Source organism: Charadrius vociferus, unplaced genomic scaffold, assembly GCF_000708025.1.
Source record: "Charadrius vociferus isolate BGI_N301 unplaced genomic scaffold, ASM70802v2 scaffold261, whole genome shotgun sequence".
Lineage (NCBI taxonomy): Eukaryota > Metazoa > Chordata > Aves > Charadriiformes > Charadriidae > Charadrius > Charadrius vociferus.
In genome coordinates, this window is record NW_009646856.1 from 312,479 (window position 1) to 334,186 (window position 21,708).

At 40.0% G+C, this 21,708-nt stretch overlaps 1 protein-coding gene across 1 annotated transcript; it reads right to left on the reverse strand.

Moving 5' to 3' along the window:
• Positions 1–327: 327 nt before the first annotated feature.
• EPHX1 (epoxide hydrolase 1, microsomal (xenobiotic)) lies at positions 328–13,873 on the reverse strand. Its single transcript, XM_009894282.1, has 8 exons — positions 13,691–13,873; positions 11,655–11,835; positions 9,221–9,448; positions 8,054–8,183; positions 7,356–7,570; positions 4,872–4,980; positions 3,764–3,889; positions 328–676 (listed from the first exon to the last, which is right to left on the reverse strand). Exons 1-8 carry the CDS (start codon positions 13,868–13,870, stop codon positions 451–453), a joined length of 1,395 nt encoding a protein of 464 aa, XP_009892584.1. The 5' UTR covers positions 13,871–13,873; the 3' UTR covers positions 328–450.
• Between the last annotated feature and the right edge of the window lie 7,835 nt (positions 13,874–21,708).

Here is a 21,708-nt window from a genome sequence, read left to right on the forward strand (position 1 = left end):
AAGTTAGGTCTTGCTAGGCTGTTCCCCATTCTTTACATGAGGAACCTCCCACCTATACCAACTCAAGGTTTACTGCTGCCGTGAAAAAAAAAAAAGCGCCTTTCATAACAATTAAACTGTTATTAGTTATGTTACTAGTGGTAGGATCTATTTTTCAATTTCAAAGCAAGAGTCAGGAATACAACAGAACAGATTTTAGAAGCCTGTGCTTGGGGGAGAAAGTAATCCAATAATCTTCATGCTACCTTCTTAACCTAGATGAACAAAATAAACCATTCCAAAACCAGCAGGTATGCGTGGCAGTATCTTGTTGAGATATACTGCATTTTTCTTGCTGTCCTCTCTCACATCTGGTCGAGAATAAGATCTAATTATATGGATTACAGTAGATTTAGTAAGGCCTGCACCTGTGCTAAGCTAAAGCAATTACCCTCCTGTTTGTTAGGGGAATTATTCTCCTTTCTTTCTCCAAAGTTGCTCTTTCTCGACTTTCCCAACAAATTGCAGAATGTCTTCAGCAAGAAGTTCAGGTTCCTCCAAAGCTGCGAAGTGGCCACCTCGAGGCATGAAATTGAAGGAAACTATGTTGGTGTATTTCTTCTGGGCCCAGGCCTGGGGTGTGTGCATGACTTCATTAGGGAAGGAGGCAATGCCAGTAGGTACTTGTACTGTGAGCCTGAGAGGGGAGAGAATAATTTTAATCTTTCACTTAACTCAGCAAGAAATGGAAAGTCCCGTGGAAATATTGTTCTTAAGCAGTTGGGCACATTATTAGGCAATTAAAACTTGACTTCCATATCCTTAATTTGAACATTTGACAATGCTCCTATTCCTGGGGGGGGAATTCTAATTTTTGCATCAAGTTTCCTCATGCTGCAATCGGGGCACAAGAGTCATGTATTGAGGGGAAAGCACACAATTTGACAAGGGCTGGAGAGAGAGATTTACAGTGAAGATTACAACTGAAACATGTTGAGCCTGTCAGGACAACTGGAGGGTAGGCAGGGGAAGAAGTATCTTGAACTACTGCAAAGGGGGAGGAGAGGGGAGAAGTAATAAGAGAGTAAATCTGTAATAGTTCAGAGGAAACACTTCTGACCGTGAGACTACCCTGTAAAGTCGCTCTTGCTTTTAACTGGAACAAATGTACTCTACAGAACATTTTGCACATTAGTAAGTATAGCGAAGCAACTGGATTTGAGGGGAAAAGTACCTTCGAAAGTGTAACAGTCCACACTTGTTATAAACAGAGCAACAGTTTCTAAATGTAAATATCCCATACACAAGACTTCATTGTCAAAAGTGACAGACTTTAAAATTTAGATACAAGAGTTGTTGGGCACATCACCACTGGAAGCCTGAAAACAGGGTGCCTAATTTTACGTAGGACTTTAAGACTCTTTCCTCTAGGCACATAGAAGCTCAAAGAGCTCATCTCATGTAGGCAGAACTGGAGCAGGATGCTGCCCACAGTGTAGCCACAGCAGCTTCAAGAACAGAGTCAGCTTCCTGGGAGCATCATTTCACAGCTAAATAAATACCATAGCACCAAGCTGTGGTTGCGAATACCTCAGGGCAGGTTTAAGCCTTCAGAAATATTCAAGCTGACACAAGTATATGCAACCAAGCTGCTGTCTTAAGTGTCTGCACAGCAGGAACATCAGTCTTAATGACTTTCAAATTATTCAGTTTGTCAGTATATTGAAGTTGCTTCCAAAGGTAGGACTTAAATCTTTTGCAGAAATAGGCAAACTATGTCCAGAAAAGTACTAGAACTACAAACCAAATAAACTATAAACAAAACTAACTGCATGACTCAGTTGCAGGCTAATTTAGTAACTGAAGTAAATAAAATCTGGAAGTCCTTGCACATGCTTTCCCCTAGTTGGATGCACCATGGATGGGAGGTCTTCAAGCACTGCCTCCAGTCAGATTCTTCTTACTGATGGTTCAGGATTCTTACCTAATTACTGTGTTTTCCAGGCACAACACAGTACACAACTAACAGACCTGTCCTGCAGAGGAACAGGGTGATACAGCATTGCTTTTCGTCAGCCTTCAGAAACTTGCAGTAGCTATAAGGCATAAGCAACCTGTCTTCAACCATAAAATAAGATTCAGGCCAAAATATTTAAAGAAAAAATCCACTTACCTTTCATGTTTCTCTGTGCCTATCCCCTTCTGCAAATTTTCTTTGTAAAAACGCATTGATGAGACTATACAGCCTGACACCCAGTAGATCATGATATTGGTGAGCAGATCATCCAGGTTAAACTTCCTGAATAGGTAAGCCCAGAGATTGCTTAGTTAGAACTGAGTAGCATTTTGCATTACTTTAGCAGGGACTTGACTTTTGTTTGGTTTTAAGAAAAAAGTTACAAGGAAAAAATAGTTAACTTGGTTAAGAAAAGGCTGAAAGGTGAAGTGTATCCCCTTCTGTCTGTCAGTAGCCAAATAAACATGTTAAAGGCTTTCAGACACAAACTGGGAAGTGACATTTCAACTCCTGCACAGTAGGCAGACTCCAACAAGCACTTTATGCCCCAGCGTAGCTGTCTATGCTGTCCATAGATGGGAGGGTAGGAGCAGAACAGCACATGGAACAGCTTGTGCCATTTATTATTTGTAATTTGAAATGCTACCATGAGCCTTCAATAGAGCCATCACACCAACATGTGCTGCTGTAAACAGCGCATGTTTCATATCAAATTATTAGCTGTATGCAGTGCAAACATTCTATTCAAATCCGTTGTCCCTAGACCTTTTCATAACATGCTCCTTCACTCCACTCCTGCCAGGTAGCTCAGCAGTTTCCAAAGGGGTCTTCATCTCAGATTTCTGCTGCACACTAAGAATGATCCTTTATTAGTAAACAGTAGGTAAATGAAGCAATACTGATCAATTTAAAGCTAATTCATAGAGAGTTAAGTATTAGTATTAAAATGAATTATGAGTTCTGTTTCCCAGCATCTTAATGTAGGTTAAACTTTTATTTTTCTGTCCTAATGATGTTCTCCCATCTAAGTCAGTTTTTAATCCCCAGAAGTTGCAGGGGGCAGAACTGGAGCAGGATGCTGCCCACAGTGTAGCCACAGCAGCTTCAAGAACAGAGTCAGCTTCCTGGGAGCATCATTTCACAGCTAAATAAATACCATAGCACCAAGCTGTGGTTGCGAATACCTCAGGGCAGGTTTAAGCCTTCAGAAATATTCAAGCTGACACAAGTATATGCAACCAAGCTGCTGTCTTAAGTGTCTGCACAGCAGGAACATCAGTCTTAATGACTTTCAAATTATTCAGTTTGTCAGTATATTGAAGTTGCTTCCAAAGGTAGGACTTAAATCTTTTGCAGAAATAGGCAAACTATGTCCAGAAAAGTACTAGAACTACAAACCAAATAAACTATAAACAAAACTAACTGCATGACTCAGTTGCAGGCTAATTTAGTAACTGAAGTAAATAAAATCTGGAAGTCCTTGCACATGCTTTCCCCTAGTTGGATACACCATGGATGGGAGGTCTTCAAGCACTGCCTCCAGTCAGATTCTTCTTACTGATGGTTCAGGATTCTTACCTAATTACTGTGTTTTCCAGGCACAACACAGTACACAACTAACAGACCTGTCCTGCAGAGGAACAGGGTGATACAGCATTGCTTTTCGTCAGCCTTCAGAAACTTGCAGTAGCTATAAGGCATAAGCAACCTGTCTTCAACCATAAAATAAGATTCAGGCCAAAATATTTAAAGAAAAAATCCACTTACCTTTCATGTTTCTGTGTGCCTATCCCCTTCTGCAAATTTTCTTTGTAAAAACGCATTGAGGAGACTATACAGCCTGACACCCAGTAGATCATGATATTGGTGAGCAGATCATCCAGGTTAAACTTCCTGAATAGGTAAGCCCAGAGATTGCTTAGTTAGAACTGAGTAGCATTTTGCATTACTTTAGCAGGGACTTGACTTTTGTTTGGTTTTAAGAAAAAAGTTACAAGGAAAAAATAGTTAACTTGGTTAAGAAAAGGCTGAAAGGTGAAGTGTATCCCCTTCTGTCTGTCAGTAGCCAAATAAACATGTTAAAGGCTTTCAGACACAAACTGGGAAGTGACATTTCAACTCCTGCACAGTAGGCAGACTCCAACAAGCACTTTATGCCCCAGCGTAGCTGTCTGTGCTATCCATAGATGGGAGGGTAGGAGCAGAACAGCACATGGAACAGCTTGTGCCATTTATTATTTGTAATTTGAAATGCTACCATGAGCCTTCAATAGAGCCATCACACCAACATGCGCTGCTGTAAACAGCGCATGTTTCATATCAAATTATTAGCTGTATGCAGTGCAAACATTCTATTCAAATCCGTTGTCCCTAGACCTTTTCATAACATGCTCCTTCACTCCACTCCTGCCAGGTAGCTCAGCAGTTTCCAAAGGGGTCTTCATCTCAGATTTCTGCTGCACACTAAGAATGATCCTTTATTAGTAAACAGTAGGTAAATGAAGCAATACTGATCAATTAAAAGCTAATTCATAGAGAGTTAAGTATTAGTATTAAAATGAATTATGAGTTCTGTTTCCCAGCATCTTAATGTAGGTTAAACTTTTATTTTTCTGTCCTAATGATGTTCTCCCATCTAAGTCAGTTTTTAATCCCCAGAAGTTGCAGGGCGTATCTCTTTTCTAGGATATCAAAGTGGGAAGGGAATACATCAGCCTTCATTGCCTATTAGCTTCTTTGCATGCTGTAGTACAGCACTACATCATTTGTGGTCACTACAGGCTCCCTACAAGATGTGAGGCGATCAATTCAGACAAACTTCTTTAGCTCTGGGTGTAGTCATCTCATCCAAAATGGCATAAGAGGTAACGCTTACCTCTCTACTCCTCCATCCTCTAAATTATGGAATTCCAGATCAGTCCATGTAGAAAACTTCTCCAAGATGTATGCAGCCAGTCCTACAGGAGAGTCATTCAAACCACAGCCTGAAAAGGAGAAGGAAAATTTAACTAAAATTGCGACTACTGAACACAGACTGTTATAGAAGCAGCCCATTATAATACAGGGTAGATGATAACTTTACAAAGCTATTCCAGTAGCCATGTTCTTAAATAAATAAGTAAAATACTAGAACAAGTTGGAGCCGTTTATTGTGGAATCATTAACTGATAGTATCTGCAAACCAACAGGCTCTGCATTAGCTCACACTGTATGTTTTTTGAACTGATGTAACAGTATTGGATTTCTGCTGGCTTTTTTTTTTTTTTCTTGTAAGCTAATAAGATTAAGCTCTATGTGCCAAGGAGGGTTTTCTTCCATTAATCTGGAAGTTGTCATGTATTAAACAGCATTACAGGACCAAACCCACATGCCTACACATGACCGGGAGAATTTGCACCATTATCTAACAACAAAAACATTTTAAGGATTATTAGAAAGTCATTAAAGAAGAGCAAGGCTTCTGAATTAGCAATAGCCAACTGCCTTCATGTAGAACAAGGCTGAATATACTTTTTATAGTTTGTTTTGCTTGGACAGAAAAACCATACCCGCACCTGGAACTTTGCTAATACATCCTAGTGCTGTGAAATACAGGGACCATAAACTGTCCCAGCTGCTCAGAAAAACTTCAGAAAAAGCTTTTCCTGTGGAGCAGCAATATGTCTGAAGTTCTACCCGTGCAACTCAACCTTCCTGAAAGATATCTAACACTATAGCTGGCACAATTTAATCAGTAATTGCTATTTAAACATGATAGTTGAGTTTCAGTTACCAAACAAGTAACATTGACAACTGAAATACCAAGTGTTTGAAAAAGTTATGGTGAGCATGCTTTCCAGGTCTGCAGAACTAGACAAGCAATAGCCTGTTCTTATATATGTACTGTGAACAAAGAGTACACTGGTTTACATGTAGGAAAAATTGACATTGATCCTAACAGTACTTTAATATCGGCTCTGCCTGTTTCAGTCAGTTGAAACTGAACCCACACTCCATGCAGGCTTCCCAAAGAATAAACATAAAATCAAATCCATGCAAGCCACTTTGATCAAAAGCCAGCTCTGAAGCAATCCAGAGTATAGTATTAGCAAGCACAGTACATATCAAGAGCCAGAGACAACTTCCTTGTGTAGGACACAAGGTAGCCCTGTACCACCAAAAGTCTCAGGAAGACTGTGATAGCCTCCATGGCTGTGCTTCTTCCAGCTTCCTTGTGCTCCCTTCTTCAGAGCATCTTTCTCCCTGTAGGAACCTGCCACGCTCCTCTCTTCTTTGTCCTCAGAAGTGCAGAAATGCTCCTGCTCCAGCTCCCAAAACACAAACTAGCTGCTGATTCCCAGTCTGCACAGTCCGCTCTGACAGACCACACGCTACTGGCAGGGACAAAAATCAGCCAGGAAAACACAGCAGAACGAGCATCTTTCAGCTGCCAGCTTCCCCATCTTTTCTTAAAGCACAAAAGGAATTACAGACTAGTAACTTTTAGAAACAAAAACTCAAAGGAAGCAAAATGATTTTAAATCCATAAAATTATAATTTTGCCAGCACGTTTTAAGAATATACCTGCTCCTGTAGGTAAGCTTATAGAAAACCATTAAGAAATAGTTTCCTTAGCTATTTTTTTAATAAAATCCACAAGTGAATTGCTGCTGCACTAAATTAAAATATATTCAGTATTCTTGATGCCATTGTCCAATTCAGTTGCAAAAGATGTTTTTAAAATAGAAACACTTAATACTCAGATACTTAAAGTAGTTAAGCAATCTGAGTGACTAGCTCATCTAGAAAGAACATTCAGCTTTTCTTTTTTCCTTGAAAGTCTGCAAGGGATTCAGAACAATGAGTGAGAACTAAATTTGATTTTACTTGTCAGGTATTACTTATCCCTATAAATAAGCTACATTCCATGCTGAGACAGCTAAAAACTTCTTGTAGTTTACATCATTTGAATGTGATCCATACTCGGTAAAGAAACTCTTTTGCTCTCAGCATAGCTGAATTTGAAGTAGAATTACAGTCCCCAGTGGTACCAGAAGTGGAAAAGTATTAAACAAACTGTTTATGAAAACTGAAAATGAGGTCAGTGGCACATGGAGCATGCTCAATTTTGATGTGCAGATTGACCGCTTCTGCATGCAAAAGTGAGTGTAATACTGCATACCCTTATGTAACTTTTTCTGACTTGGACACAGAAAAGGAGCCCACCTTTTAAAACCTCTAACCTTTCTACTTCAACTTTGCTGAAAACAACCCTGATTTTTCTGCATATCTTAAGCAGTATGTTTCATTTCTATGAAAGTACAACTAAAATGAACAGACTAAGTATTCTGAGCTCAAAAGGGGTTTTTGTTTGTTTTACCAACAGTATCAGGTTTTGTAGCCTGTATGTGAGCGTAGCCAGACTCCAACAAGATCCTGTAGAGCACTTTTTTCAAGAAGGGAAACATCCGCCTAACATCTTCATCCTGGAAACCGAAGAGCCCGGGAAGATAGCGGCCCAGCAGAATGGAGAGCAGGTGAGTGAATCCCATGTTTGTAACTGAGGCTAGATTTAAATGGAGACCTTTCATATGGCTAAAAATAAAAACAGAAAAAGCCCCCACAAATGAATAAAAATAAAATGCAATTCAAAGTTGTTATATTTAAAATGTTATTAACAAAAATGGACATACTTAAATTCTGGCCTGCTAACTACATTGTGACCTTAGTTGTACTTTGTGGTGTGACTTTTCACACAAAAAAGACAAGTCAAAGGGGCAGCTGTCAGTAATCAGCACACACTCCTGGACACTAAACCACAAATCCTCCTTTTGTTACAAGTACTTAGCCCACTCCAAATCCCAGTGGGGCCATTACAAAACTACTGCACAGCTGTTTAAAAGAACAGGTATACAGTATAAACTAAGGTATGTAATTCTGGGTCACTGCAAAGAGACACTACACAGTGCTTATATGAGGACTTGGACAGGAACTCTCTAGTGTGCAAGAAACAACTATTCCAAGAATAAAACAGCTTTGCCTGCCAACCATGTAGCAGACTACCAAAGGGGTACTCACTTGGGAGCCATCTGGGCCAGATTGGTGCAGATGAGCCAGCCCCAGTCACCACCTTGTGCATAGAATTCGTTGAATCCCAGTCTGAGCATCAATTCATAAAAAATAGAAGCGGCACTTACAGAATTGAAGTCTGCATTTAAAAAAAAAAAAAATACTCCTGCATTAATTCCAGCTACACTTCTGACTCTGAAGCATTTATTCTCCCCATAAAGGCAATGTTCAATTTCCTAAAAAGCTACAAGTCCATTTTTCCGTGCCTGTCTGACAGACTATTTGGAAACCATTGTCACATCATCCAGGGAAGGTGTAGAGAGCAAGCAGAAATCATGAGGAGAAAATGCAGCCTTCATTGCCAACTAGTATTCTCCTAACCCCACCAGTTGCCCACACACTTGCCTGACTGAGGGGTCGCCAGACTCCCTTTAAACCGTAGTCATACTCCAGCTGAGCCCTATCAGAGGCACTGAGCATTGCACAGGCAGTGTTTCCATTTTGTCTACTGTGAGCAGAGTCTGATCTCAATGATAGTTGCAAACTTTAATTTTCCACTAGTAATGCACTTCTCCACTTCACTAAATACTGACCACATGAATCATAACCATGGAACTAGAGAAAAGCAAAAAGAACCTTCCCCACATCATTCACCTGCACACATAATTAAATACTAAACTCAGTATCACTTTAAATACTACATCACTCCAATTTGTTGCAGGTTGTGTTTGTACAATTCAGAGCACAAGCTGGACAAGCAGGTATTTTGCTGTAATCTACCATGTAGATACATGAATTGATTTGTTTCAACTGTTGCTTCCCACCTGCCTGTATGTGCTGTTGAACATGGATTCAAAACATCCAAAAGGGACAGTAACAAATTAACTTTACCCTTCCTGCTCACCCCCACACAATTCATTAACTCAATTACAATTCATGAGTTGTTACTTCATAACTTTTTATAGTTCTTTGTGAATTATATATACATTGCTCCTGAAACTGATCCATGGTGTCACCTGAAGTCACACTGTTAACTCCCCCTTCCCACAGGACACACAGGATCTTTGTTTCTACACTGGGAAAACAAGAAAAGCCAGAAGTTACTGTTCTGCTAATAGGGGCTATCTCACTGTAAGACTAGGCTTGTGTTAGTCACTTTCTTCTCATGCATCATACCTTTTTTGTGGGGTGCTTCTGAGAAACCATAACCTGGGATAGATGGGCAAATGACTTCAAAAACGTGTTCATCACTGAGGCCATGGCTTGCAGGATCCGTCAGGAGAGGGATGATTTTGTAAAACTCATAAAATGAGCCAGGCCAACCATGAACCATTAATAATGGCTTTGCAGACTGGCCTTCAGGCAAACGAGGAGGCTTTACGTGAACAAAATGGATATCAATGCCTGTAAAAATAAAATAATTAATTAACATGCCCAAATTTACCGTGAAACTGAAACTAATCACAAAACAGATTATGAATGTCTTTTCTGAAGTCCTTTTTTGGTGAGCATGCAAACACACTTTACTTCTCTGGATCCATTTATCCAAGGACCTTATAATAGGCAATTAAGCAGCACAGCAGCTAAATGAGGTCGTCATATTTCTGTTTTAAAATAAATTGGCAAATTAAGACATAGAAGTGAAGCAATCTACTAATGGTAACACAGTGACTCACACAGCTTAAAGGCAGAAGAGACGATTACATCATTTAGTCCGAGTGCCCTTAAATTTTACCCAAATGTCCCTATATGGCACTAGATAGGCTTCAACCAACCACAGATGTTTCTTCCTGAAAGGCATACAATTGCAACTTGAAGGCATCAAGAGATAGGGAATTCATCATAACTAGCAGCTGTTTGTTTGGGAGCGTTAATCACTTTCCATGTTTTGTGCATGCCTTACTTTCCATTTCAACACGTCTAGCTTCTGTCTCCAGCCATTGATCCTAACGTTACAGCAGAAGGCATTTAAAAAGCTGTCAGTAAATATACTCTGTCTGCAGGGGCCTCCTGTAATCGTCACACATCTCAACTGCTGATAAACCAATCATGCTGAATCAAAGACTTGAAAACATGCCTTGCTAAAAGAGAGTTAGTGTTCAGTTTTGTAGCTCCTTTCTAGCTTTTGTCCAAAGCTTTCAGTATCTTTCAGTATCAGTGAGTAAACCAAAACAGGAAACTATGTTCTTGTACCAGTCTCCTCATTGTTAAGTAAAAAGGTAAAAATTGCAGTCCTATTTCCTTTGTGATTCTTACAATAGGTAAACAGTAGGCTTCACACAGCTGCACTAGTTGAACTTGAACTGCTTTTCCTCAAACCCATTCAGGGCTTTGCTTTCCAGGAAACAATTTGCTCTTACTAGGGCCTAAATGCCTCACTTCTCACTTATATTTAGGCACATTTTGCTCACATCAACTCCAGCTCACCCACCCGTTTCACTGACTGAGATTTTCCCATCCTTGACAATTTTGTGGATTTCTGTATTCTCTGAAAACCTTTCAAGTGATGACAGAAGCTTGGAACATGATATATGGCATGTTTGATCTCGTCTTTTCATGGCTCATCTCTGTAATTGTCCCTAATGTTACAATTTCTCTTCCTATTGCTATACATAGTACATTGTCCTTAGCTTCTTTTCCCTTTCTTATCTCAGATGGTACTTTTTTTCTTTTTTTAAGGGAAGTCTCATCTTTTTCAGCACTAACCATGTTTTATACACTTAAATAAATCTTTTTGTTCTAACCACTGTGTAACAACCATTTTTTGCCCCCAATCCATTTAAAATATTACGGTGAACTGCCCCATTTGAAATAATGTACAATTGAGGGTGCAAGTAAAAACGTAATAGCATAATCTCAAGCTTGAATTCTGCCATCATGTGAGACAATTGCCTGCTGTGCTCTAAATCTACAACTGTACCCCCAAATGACCCAAGCATAACCTAATTCAAGCAATTGAAACGTACAGTTTGATGAGGCTCCAGCACCAGCAGACCTTAGCTGAATGGCCTCTTTCAAAAGGTGTCTGTGCTTTGTATGAGAAGACAAACCATTCACTCACACCTGGCAGCACATCAGTAGCAAGGGAAAGGCGTTCTGCATTTACTAGACCTATGAATGCTTGAAATGGTAATGGTGCAGCAGAGCACATCTGCCCTGCCAAGCAGGGACAACCTGAGCAGCCAGCACACCCAGCTGAGGACGGCTGCCAGACTGACAGTATTACCATGACAGCAGCAGCTGGGGAACTACGTGGAGCAAGAGGAGGCATCTGTGGGTATTTCTGCGTGATTGCATGCAAGTCAGAGAACATGTGTACATCTTAAGATCCAGTTCTGTTTCCAAATGCCTGTGCTTGGCTCCTGTTAACATCAGCTGACAACCCATCCATGCACAAGGGAATTCTATTTGTCATTCCTTGTCCTAAAGGCTTCAGTTACGATGAAGGAGTTTCTCGCTGCTTCATCATCACAGCCAATAATCCACGCCATGGCAGCCAGGGAGGGACGGCCCATGCGACACAACCATAGCATTCTTACCACCGAGAACCCTTGTAGACAACATTATGTATTACTGTTTGTTTATTTTTTTAAGGGAAAAAGCCACACACCTTGAATCTTAGTTTTGAATTGTGGGTACTTGTTGAGGACTTCAACTTGTTTCTTCCAATTGAACTGGTTTTTCCAGTAGGAGACAACCTTCCTGAGATACACCGAGTTAGTCCCATAATGGAAGCAACTGTTCTCCAGTGGCTCAGTGAATCGAGCCTGGTCAAGTCTCCTAAATAAGTCCTACAGGGAAAAAGAAAGAGAGATGTTACAAGCATTTGTGTCTGCCATCTTGCCTCTACTGTGCATAGTTTCTAATTATTCCCAAGTGAAACGAGAACAATGAAAGTAACATCTCTAATGACACCTGTGCATTTTGCTGATGCTCCATCAGCTGTTCCAATTCTTTTTCTCCTCCAGATGGCCTCCTTCCTCTTCCATTTACAGCTGTTCTTAACAGTCTCTCTCTCTCTTTGTTTTGCAGGGCTGGCTAACCTGTTTGCCAGGCTGATGACAATACAGTCTTCTGACACCACGGTGGCTTCACAGCATAAGTCTTGTTGCCTTTCCACGGTACTCTGCTCCCCAGGTTACCTGCGAGCCCAACCTCACAATCAATGTATGGATCTGGCCTGAACCTTTTGTTCTCCTTCCCAAACCAAGGGTCTGGGTGTCTTCCCTGGGAAACACTCTGAGGGACTTCGCATGGCCACAAAATTGGTGAAACTAGACTGGAGTGAAAGTTTCCCAATCTAGAAAAACTACTGAAGTGACCTTCCTACGGCACTTCAAGGTTACAGGGGATGCTGACAATACCATAAAATCAGTCCAAAAATCACTCGGCAGGGAACAACAGCCAAGAGCCTCTTCCTGCTGTGAACAGAACCACAGAATAATTGAGGGTGGAAGGCAGGTCTGGAAATCTAATCCTGCTCAAACCTCTGTGGGGTTTAAACCTGAACACCACTTTCTAATACAGCGATAGAGGTATCTCTCATTCTGACTAAGATGAGTGAGGTGTACGCACTCGCTCATGCCTCACACTGAACAGGCAGTCTAGGCAAGATGTTAGTATGTAAGCTCACCGTTTTTGGCATTTAACATGTACAGAAAGCATGGATTTTTAGATGAAGTTCTCAACGTGTCTTTACATACATGCTTTCTGTCTATGCTCAACACCTTTTAAAAAAATATCTTAGTAATGTATGCTAGCATAACTTTTAACTCCTAGTTTATGCAAACATTTAGAAATAGAGTTTTCTACTGATGAGTTATGTTGCAATAGCTGTCATAATACAGAACTGTGCATTTCAAAAACATCTGTAAGTTAGAAATTATCTAGCTTTGTGTCTGGAATGTAAAGGGAAAATATATTTGACATCAATGTCCATTGATATTACTAAGGACAGCAAACAAAGTGTTAAAAAACCCAGTCCTGACTGAGAAAATAGGAATCCATTGTAAATGAATAATATGAGCAATCCCATGAACACTGTTTGAACTACTACTCCACACAGATCTATGAAACTGTGCAATCCCTGACTTAAAAACATACACAATCAAAACCTTGCTGTCTAATTAATTCTGCAACGTGAGTTTACTGTAATTACCACTCTGGTATTAGTGTTGAGCAAAGTAGATCATTAATTACAGACAATCAGCATCCAACACAGCTGCAAATATAAAGCAGTCAAGAAAACGAGATATTCATAATTTCTTTTGAAAGAAGGAAAAAAAAAAAAGACATTGTTCTTATTCTGGCCTACACAATCAAACTGAGGAAGGTGCACAAACAGGAATACAGAGTTGAGTAATCTGTAATATGATTTTTATCTTTATTAGGCTTTACAGAGTAGGTTTATTTACTAGCAATCTTGCAACAGCCAGCTAAGAACAAAATTGTATAGCAGGATGTGAAATCTGCCTATCCATACCTATCTTCTGAAGTACTGAAAAATCCCTTCCCCCAAGTCCTGGACATCATTGTTCATTCTCATTAATGTAACTATGGGTTCAGTTTAAAAATTACTTCCAAACAAATTCGGCATTTATTTGGCCATTTCATACTTCTCTCTCCCCAGGACAGAAATTTGCTTACACTCAGCTCTTCTTCTGTAGTTTCCACCTTAAATGGCAAAATAGTTGTATCTTCTTCAGTGTCAGGCTTTTGTCCCTTGCCCCACCATCCCTCTTTGAAGGGTAATATCTCTTCTTTCTTCTTGGAAAGCAAGAAGTAGATGATGACCGCTCCCAGAACCAGGAATACTTCAAGCAGCATAATGCCTGCAAGAGAAGAACAGAACTCTGGAAGGCCAATAAGATAATTCAGACACATACGACTTACTTTTTATAAAGAAAATAGAGGTTTACTTGCATCTTAAGACAGGATTTGATCTACATGATGTTCTGTCACTCACAGGACATCAACACTTCTGTAAAGTTTCAGAAATAGGATGTTTTAACCTACACAACTCAAATAGGGAGGAATTAAGTGTTTTACGTAAAAGCATTTAGTAAAAGCAGAACTCAAAGCAAGTCAAGAGATCACATGACTTGGTAATTAAATAGTCCTCTGATTAAACACAGCCTGTTGGCTTCTTCAGTGGTGCTGATTGCTGCTAAACTTCAACAGTAAAGGAGGTGACTGTAGATACAATTCAAGTGTAATGCTTTTTCCTCCTTTGAGCCTCTAGATTTCCTACAAATTCCAAAGCAGAGCATCTCGTCAGTAAGGCTTACTATATAAGACATATATAGAGAATAAAAAGCAAAGAGCATGAGGGCAGCCACCTTGTGCCTCCCAGTCAGCCTGGGGGGCGGGGCAGGGATATCTTTACATAACCTTTGAACAGCAGTGCAAAGGGGTAGAAAGACCTTCCCTTTCTTTCTCCCTCTGAACTGTTTTAGAGAGAAAACAAAAGACCACAAGCATGCTCTCCTGGCTCTAAACCACCCTGCCCCAAGTGATAAAATTCTGTCAAAGCAAAGAACAACCTGATTTCACAGAATAGCTGCACAACCTGACTGCAGGGCTGTTGTGCTTTAGTCAAACAGAACACCTTAACAAAAATCCATTTTGAATATATTTGAACTGTTTCGTGCTGCAGGTAGAAAAAATAGTTACCAGACTCTAATAATTAATGTTTTCAAGCATCCCTTTAAGTTTGAGAAATATTTGTCACATGGTTTGAAGAACAGTACTGTCATCGTTTTAATGCATAATTTTGAGGAACGTAGTGTTTCAAACACTCATTTGCTGGGGAATTGAGAGGATGTGAAGTATTTCTGAACTTCTGTAGAGCAAGCATGGTTTATCACACAGAACAGTCTTAATTCTCTCCAGAGCTGGAATGTTTTGTTGGTTTTGCTGCTGCAGAGTAATAGATGCTCTGAAATTGCTCAGAGTCAACAGAATGGACCAAATTTATTTCTGGATCAAAACAGGAATTGTAAGACAAGTTAATGGGAGTTCACATGACTATAACAGAAGTAAAATTGACCTTTAAGTACCTTTATGTGACAGGACATGTTTTAGTCACCCTCTTGCCTTTAATTTTCTAATGGCTGACAATAAATACATAAATAAAACTGTAAAAATAAACAAAACCTGTCAAAATAAACACCCACTGAAACATTCAGGGACATGGGTTAGTGGTGGTTTTGGCAGTGTTAGGTTGATGGTCGGACTTCATGATCTTAAAGGTCCCTTCCAACCTAGACAATTCTATGAAACATTTGTAGAGAAGTAAGGCACTATGCAGATAGGGCAGCAAGCTACAAAAATATATTGCTTACATATGCAAGTGCTACACCCTTGAAAAGTGACCTGAAATTCCTTAATCCTCAGAGGCTGGAGAAATGGAAATGATAGGCACTGAAAGAATGTGATCTGTTTGTTTCACTTGTCCTTCCATAATTTCTGTTGTTTGAGGACATACTAGTTTTTCTTCACCATGTTCTCTGGAGCACTAGACAACAATCTTTTCCCACCTCTAGCATACTCACGCCGTAACTTACCCCAAAATTAAAGTTTGTCCAATTTCAGCTTGCCTCAACACATAAACCAATGCAGTCTAGGAGCCTCCAGAGCACAATTAAGTTTTACCGCAGAGCAGAACTGGAGGGGCTTTTAGAAACCTCAGAGCACTTTACATAGAAATAATACCTACCACAGTATTTAACAGCATTTCTGTTACTAAGTCTTCACAGAGAAGAAAAGCAACTTCCCCGAAATCGCAGCATAACTCAGGCCATGTCTAGACTAGAAAGGTTCACCAGCATAACTATGTAAACACCACATACGAAAAGTTCAAACTCTTGGCCAACTTCAATATGTTTACAAAGCCCCACAACAAACAGCCATGCCAAGAGAAAAAGAGAGCTGCTGTCAGTGCCAGCCCTGTTGTTCAGGCAGGATGGCTGCAGTACCTAGAAAAACAGGACTCTTTCTCCTGGCTTATGCTGTATCAGCACCATGGCCTCTGCCAACATGGTGACAGAGGCACACCACCTAACACAGAACTGCATTACCCAGGAACAGAATTCCAGCCCATTCTCTAGCAAGAAACTTCTATGTCCTAAGTCACTGGAGTACCCAGGGCTTCAAAAATATTTCTGTTTCCCCCATCTGCTCTCAGAGGGACTTGAGAAATCAGAATTTTTGCAGCAGAAGACACGGGAGGGATTGTGCACAAACATCTATTTTGTATTTGCCCTGGAGTGTGTGTACAAAGAACTCACTATGTGAAAAGGTCATAGAATCACAGAATGATTTCAGCTGGAAGGCACCTTAAGATACCCATTTTTGCAATTAATTCCAAATGGACTTTAAGATGAGCTTGTTTACAATCCGGCAGTAAGTGCCAAAATAAATTTCAGGTTTCACAAAAGTTGTCTTCCATTGCAGAGAACTGGGGCCAGTGACAAATTGATTTGCATGAGATGTCATTTTGATTTGGAAGAAGCCGCCTGTGACACTGGCTGGATTATTTTTTGCTAACAGAGGGAGATCCCAAGTTGCTCTCTACATTCAATCTCTCTCAGCTCCCTTGAAAGTGCTTACAAAATTCCTAATTACAACAAACACTGGGGCTCCAACTATGCTACATTTTTTTTTCCTGAGTGCACAGGTGGAAGAGAAAGGGCAAAGTGCGTCAGCAGTATTTTAACTTGCACCAGTTCATAGCACACTCAAAGGGATTGTTTTGCTAGTGATGAGTTACTGGAACGCAGCATGCTCCTACTAACCCCTCCAGCCCGCGCTGAGAGGAGACCACTTAGAGCAAATGTACTCAATGATTTCCCAAGTTTGCTATTCAAGTTAGTTCTCTAAAACTCCTGTGTGTTATTTGAACAGCATAAAGCAGCCTCAGTCATGACGCATCTGCAACAGAATTTCCTCCTCTAATCACTACTGAGCTGTCATGAGATGAAAGTTATTAGCTCCTTACAATTCTTTCATAATACAACAATATAGCACCACAAATGTGGAAGGAGAACACGTACAATAAAACTTCTCTATACTTGCAGTTTCCAGAGATGTAAACAACAAAGTGCTGGTGGTTTTATTCTCTGAAGTCTCTTGATGCAACCATGCTGGCATGTTGCCTTTAAAAAATTACTACTTCAAAGGGAGTTCATGTTTTGGTTTGGCTTTTTCCTCTTTTTATGCAACCAAAGGCAAGACCCTTAGAAGGAAATATTTCCATTTATTCCACTGTCAAGTACTTAGGCGCCAAGACTTTGCTGTACTCTGGGGTGGATATTGTTTGTAGGCAGCACTTAAATACCTTAGACAGTGCTTTTATCCTAAAGAGTCCAAGGAAGAATGTTTTTGTTTTGCTACTTTAAAAACATGTTTTGAAAGAAAAGTTTTGAAGTGTGACGGATCCAGTAAATAGCCCAAAAACTTGCTCCTCTTGAAGAAGGCCAAGTGCATCTCAAGAAATACATTGTTTGCAAGAAAACCCCAAAACTTTCTTACAGTATCTTACTGCTCCTTGTTGAAAACACTTGTTTTTCAGCATTGTTTGCATTTCGATTTGCACTGTCCCCTATTCGTGCATTAACAGCAGAGCTAATAGCTCCACAAGAAGAGAACAATTATTATTTACACGAAAGCTATGTCCTGTCTCATGCCCTGTCTTCATCAGTATCCAGTAACAGATGCCCCGGAGAACAACACTCTTTATTTTTTTAGAGAGATCATCTATGAAATAGCTTAATGGTAAAATCCCCATCTTGTTCTACTAGTAATCATTCACCTTTGCCTTGCAGCATTTGAATCCATTTGAAACACGTCACTGGAGAAATAAGCAACTGGAAAGACTTTCAAGCTAACATCTGAAAACCCATTTTGACCCAAACGCTACACAACCCAGCTACTATGGATTGAAAGATGCACAATACCCACAACTCCGAGTGGTGCTATTAAACCTTATCAGTGCAAAACAGGTAATGCATGGGTGAAGCAAAAGTTCTAAAAGACCGTGCTGCTTTGAGACACGTACCAGAAGTGATCATGGTTTAGAGTTAATAACATTTTCTCTCCAAGGCTGGTTTACTAGCAGACTGCAAGGTAGCTCAGGGCACTTAGCACTCTCTGATGCTGTCAGATACAAGGTTTATTGATTGATAATTACTCTGCAGGAGAAATAACAGCTCAATTTAGAAGTGATGTTTCTGTTTATTTTTGTTCTGTTACATAAACTCCCCCATTAGGTTTTACTGAAAAGGCACCCCTCTGCTGCAGCGTCTTTGTTTACAGATCGGTTTGCCTGAAGAACAGCAATTGCAGGTTACTCTTCCCAACAGATCTGAAGGAAAAACAATCCACCGAAGTACTTAATACTCATGGTACCTGTAACAGGGTCCCCTAGCACTGACAGCCTAAAAGGGACTGAGACGTGGCACAGTCCCAGAAGCTTCAACCTCAGTCTACACCCTACCATCTCTAAGCATCACATTTTTGTCATTATGTAACACTGGAAACAGAAGAAAACCATGAAATGAAGACATTTGTATAAGAAAAGCTTCCTCTTTATGTAGTTTATGGAACATTATGACAAGTTTGAAAATAGCGTAGCAACACAGGAATTGCTTTGCATGCAAGTGATAACATCTTCCAGGTGAGCAAAAAATTATACGTTAACATTGTAGGAACGTAGGGGAGGTAGGCATCAGATGGAATAAAGCATCCTACACAAGGAAGCAAATCAAAGACAGGAAATACAAATCCAGTTTCTGGCTTGTCTCGATAAGAAATTTAGCATTTACATTTTTTATTGCCACAGGGAGGTGGCACACAATGCTATCTCCAAAACAGCAGGAAGAGATGATATCATTCTGTTCCACAATCTTTTTCTAGACTGTTTGCAATCAGAAATTAACCAGTACAGCAGGAACCTAATTAGAAAAGTACAACCAAGGAAAGGGGTCACCTCCCCAAAGAAGAAGAAACCACACTCTCTCCCAGTGGGGCAGCTAGGCCTCTCCCAGGACAGGGTTGGGGGTACACCTCCATTACTGCTGAGGAACACCCCACACCTGTGGCAGTGAAGCACTGCTCCCTTGCAGCTGTACATCTGCTTTGCCCCTTGGACAACAGTAACAAACAACAGAGAGCTAATGTAAGGCTCATATGCATCACCCAGAACTTGTACTTACAGCAGTTAGTCCTTCGTTCCACGGGAGTAGCTGAGTACCTTATACAACATATTCCCACCTAATTTCTCCTACAATACTATGACAGTCAAGTGTTGTCATCTCTTCAGTACTACACTGAAATCCAACAGGCACTGAGACCCAAGCCTAGCTCAGCATAAAAGAAAAGTAGTATGGGACTAAGTTCACTGTTATCCACTGCCTCACCCAGAAGCAGCATATTTATGCAAACACTGGCTGGTCAAAGCTCATTATCACAATCATAATTTAAAAATGTGGCATGCAGTACTTTAAGAGGAAGATACTCAGTTTACAAGAACACATACTTAAACAACATTACTTGTTTTTTGAAATCCATGCCCAACACATTCTTCTGTGCTGCTTAAAAACATGTCTTGTTTATCTCAATTTTCCTTGTTTTACTTCTATTATTCTTGAACAAACCCACTTCCTTCAAAGAGTCTAAAAAATGCCTGCAGGCTACATAAATGCAACCTGGCAGAATCCCACCTAGGATCTGTGTGATGCCCGTTATTGTGACCCAATAACTATGTGCACAAGTCAGGGAAAAGGAGTTCTACTCTCCATCTGCAGTAATTTCTGTTTAGGACTCTACAGACAGAAAAGCTGCTAAAGGATTCTTAAATCAGCACTGTTCAGTCATGGGAATTAAGGGTGAAAGAACCACTTAAACTTTCATAATAATGCTTTTGATAGCTAAAACATTAAGGTTAGATCACGTAACGATTTTATCCTATTTATCCTATCCAGCCTTTACCCTATTTAATGACCCTCAAATTCAAACAACAGATTTTTTGCATGCAAGCAGAGAAGTGGCAGAAGCCTGGCATACAACTTGGGGGTGAACACAGCTGAAAGCTGGGTCTCCTACACAGCTCTCTCAAATCACGTTACAGTTAAAAAAGGGAAGCATATTGTGCCAGTAAAAATTTTACAGTTCTTAGCCACTGTCCAGCCAAACAAATGACACAGTCTGATAAAACAGACTCCAAAGAACATCTCGAGCTTTTCTTCAACATTTAACGTCTAATGTCTGAAAAGAAATAATGAATAGTCCGTTGTTGTTTCGCCTTCCACCAGAGTTCCTAGCAATAATGAGGTTAAGTTCCTCATCCTATGCCAGTATCTGCATTTTACAGAGGGGGTGGAAAAAAGTGCAGATGAACCAAAAGAGTTAGATATTACAGTTAAGGAACAATTACCTCAATCTCATTTCCTTAGGCCTTAAGGGAAATTCAGGCTCTATTTTTAGCTTCACCAAATCCACCAATACTAAAGAGTAAAAGGTTGCCTTCCTCCCCTGCGGTGGTATTATTGGCAATGTTTTGCCTGGTCTGACCTCTAGATAAGACTCAGATTCATCCCATACTGCTAGGTGGTACAGCACAGCCTGTGTCTTTCTGCCTACTGTGGGATTTTCCATTAGTCTAATTCTCTTATGATTCTTCCATGGAATCAGAGAGAGAAAGATCTTATTTAACTTGCAGCTTTACAAGCTTTTTGTACTAGCACTGTTAGAGAAAACTGTCTTGCTAAAACCTTTAATTATTAACACATGCAGAATTGACAACCTTAGAGGGGAAGAGTACCTTAGAGGGGAAAAGAAGAGTGCAAACAGTTTGAAGTCTTACAATCCAAACTATGTAAGAACAAGGGGTATGACAATCTTTACATTAGAAGAAGGTGTAGAGATGGAAGTGATGAATATAAAGACTGCCAGAGAAAAATCCTGGCAATCTCCAAGACAGCAAGATGAGGTGCACTTTGTAAATTTATATTAGGATCATGACACTAAAGTAGTAAGGGCACAATGAATGAAAATGTGTACGAGAGTGTAAAAGGAAAAAAAAAATATATATTTTTTTTAAATTGTGACTATGGAAACACGAAGAGATAGAAACTTGTTATCTCTCTATGAAGACTTCATTCTCAAAGAGAAAAAGAACTTTGAATGATGAGAGAGGAGGGGAACAGATGGTAGTCATCATTTTCTGTCAAATAACTGCAACACCAAAAGGATGTGCCAGAGTAAACATGTAACAAGAACAATTCTTGCTACTTCATCTTTCTCTTAATAACAACTAAATATTTAAGTTCTCTTTGGATTTAAGGGCTTCATCTAGAAAAGTGCACTACCTGTAACCACCAGATTAGAACAATTAACTTTCATGATGAAGCAGCCAAGAGAACTAGGTCCTTTATTTTTGATTCATAACACGTAGCTATTTAACCTGAGAGAAAGATTCATCTTCCATTAGACAGCAAAGCATACCCAGGGAACAGATGTGGTGGGCACCCAGGACATACAGGACAAATGGACGGAGCAGTAGTTGTGCGTCTTCATTGCAGAGCTCAAAAGAAAATAATGAAAAACTCCTACTGCTGGGTGCAAGAAATAAGAGAATTGCTTATGGTAGAGAAAGAACAACAACA

Bases quoted from the DNA above. Each gene is read 5' to 3' on its own strand.
- EPHX1 (XM_009894282.1), bottom strand. From the start codon at position 13,870: ATGCTGCTTGAAGTATTCCTGGTTCTGGGAGCGGTCATCATCTACTTC. The intron at 8,184-9,220 runs GTATGATGCATG...TTTTAAATGCAG, and splicing joins AGAAGCACCCCACAAAAAAG to ACTTCAATTCTGTAAGTGCC. The intron at 677-3,763 runs GTAAGTGGATTT...CTCCCCTCTCAG, and splicing joins GGCACACAGAAACATGAAAG to GCTCACAGTACAAGTACCTA.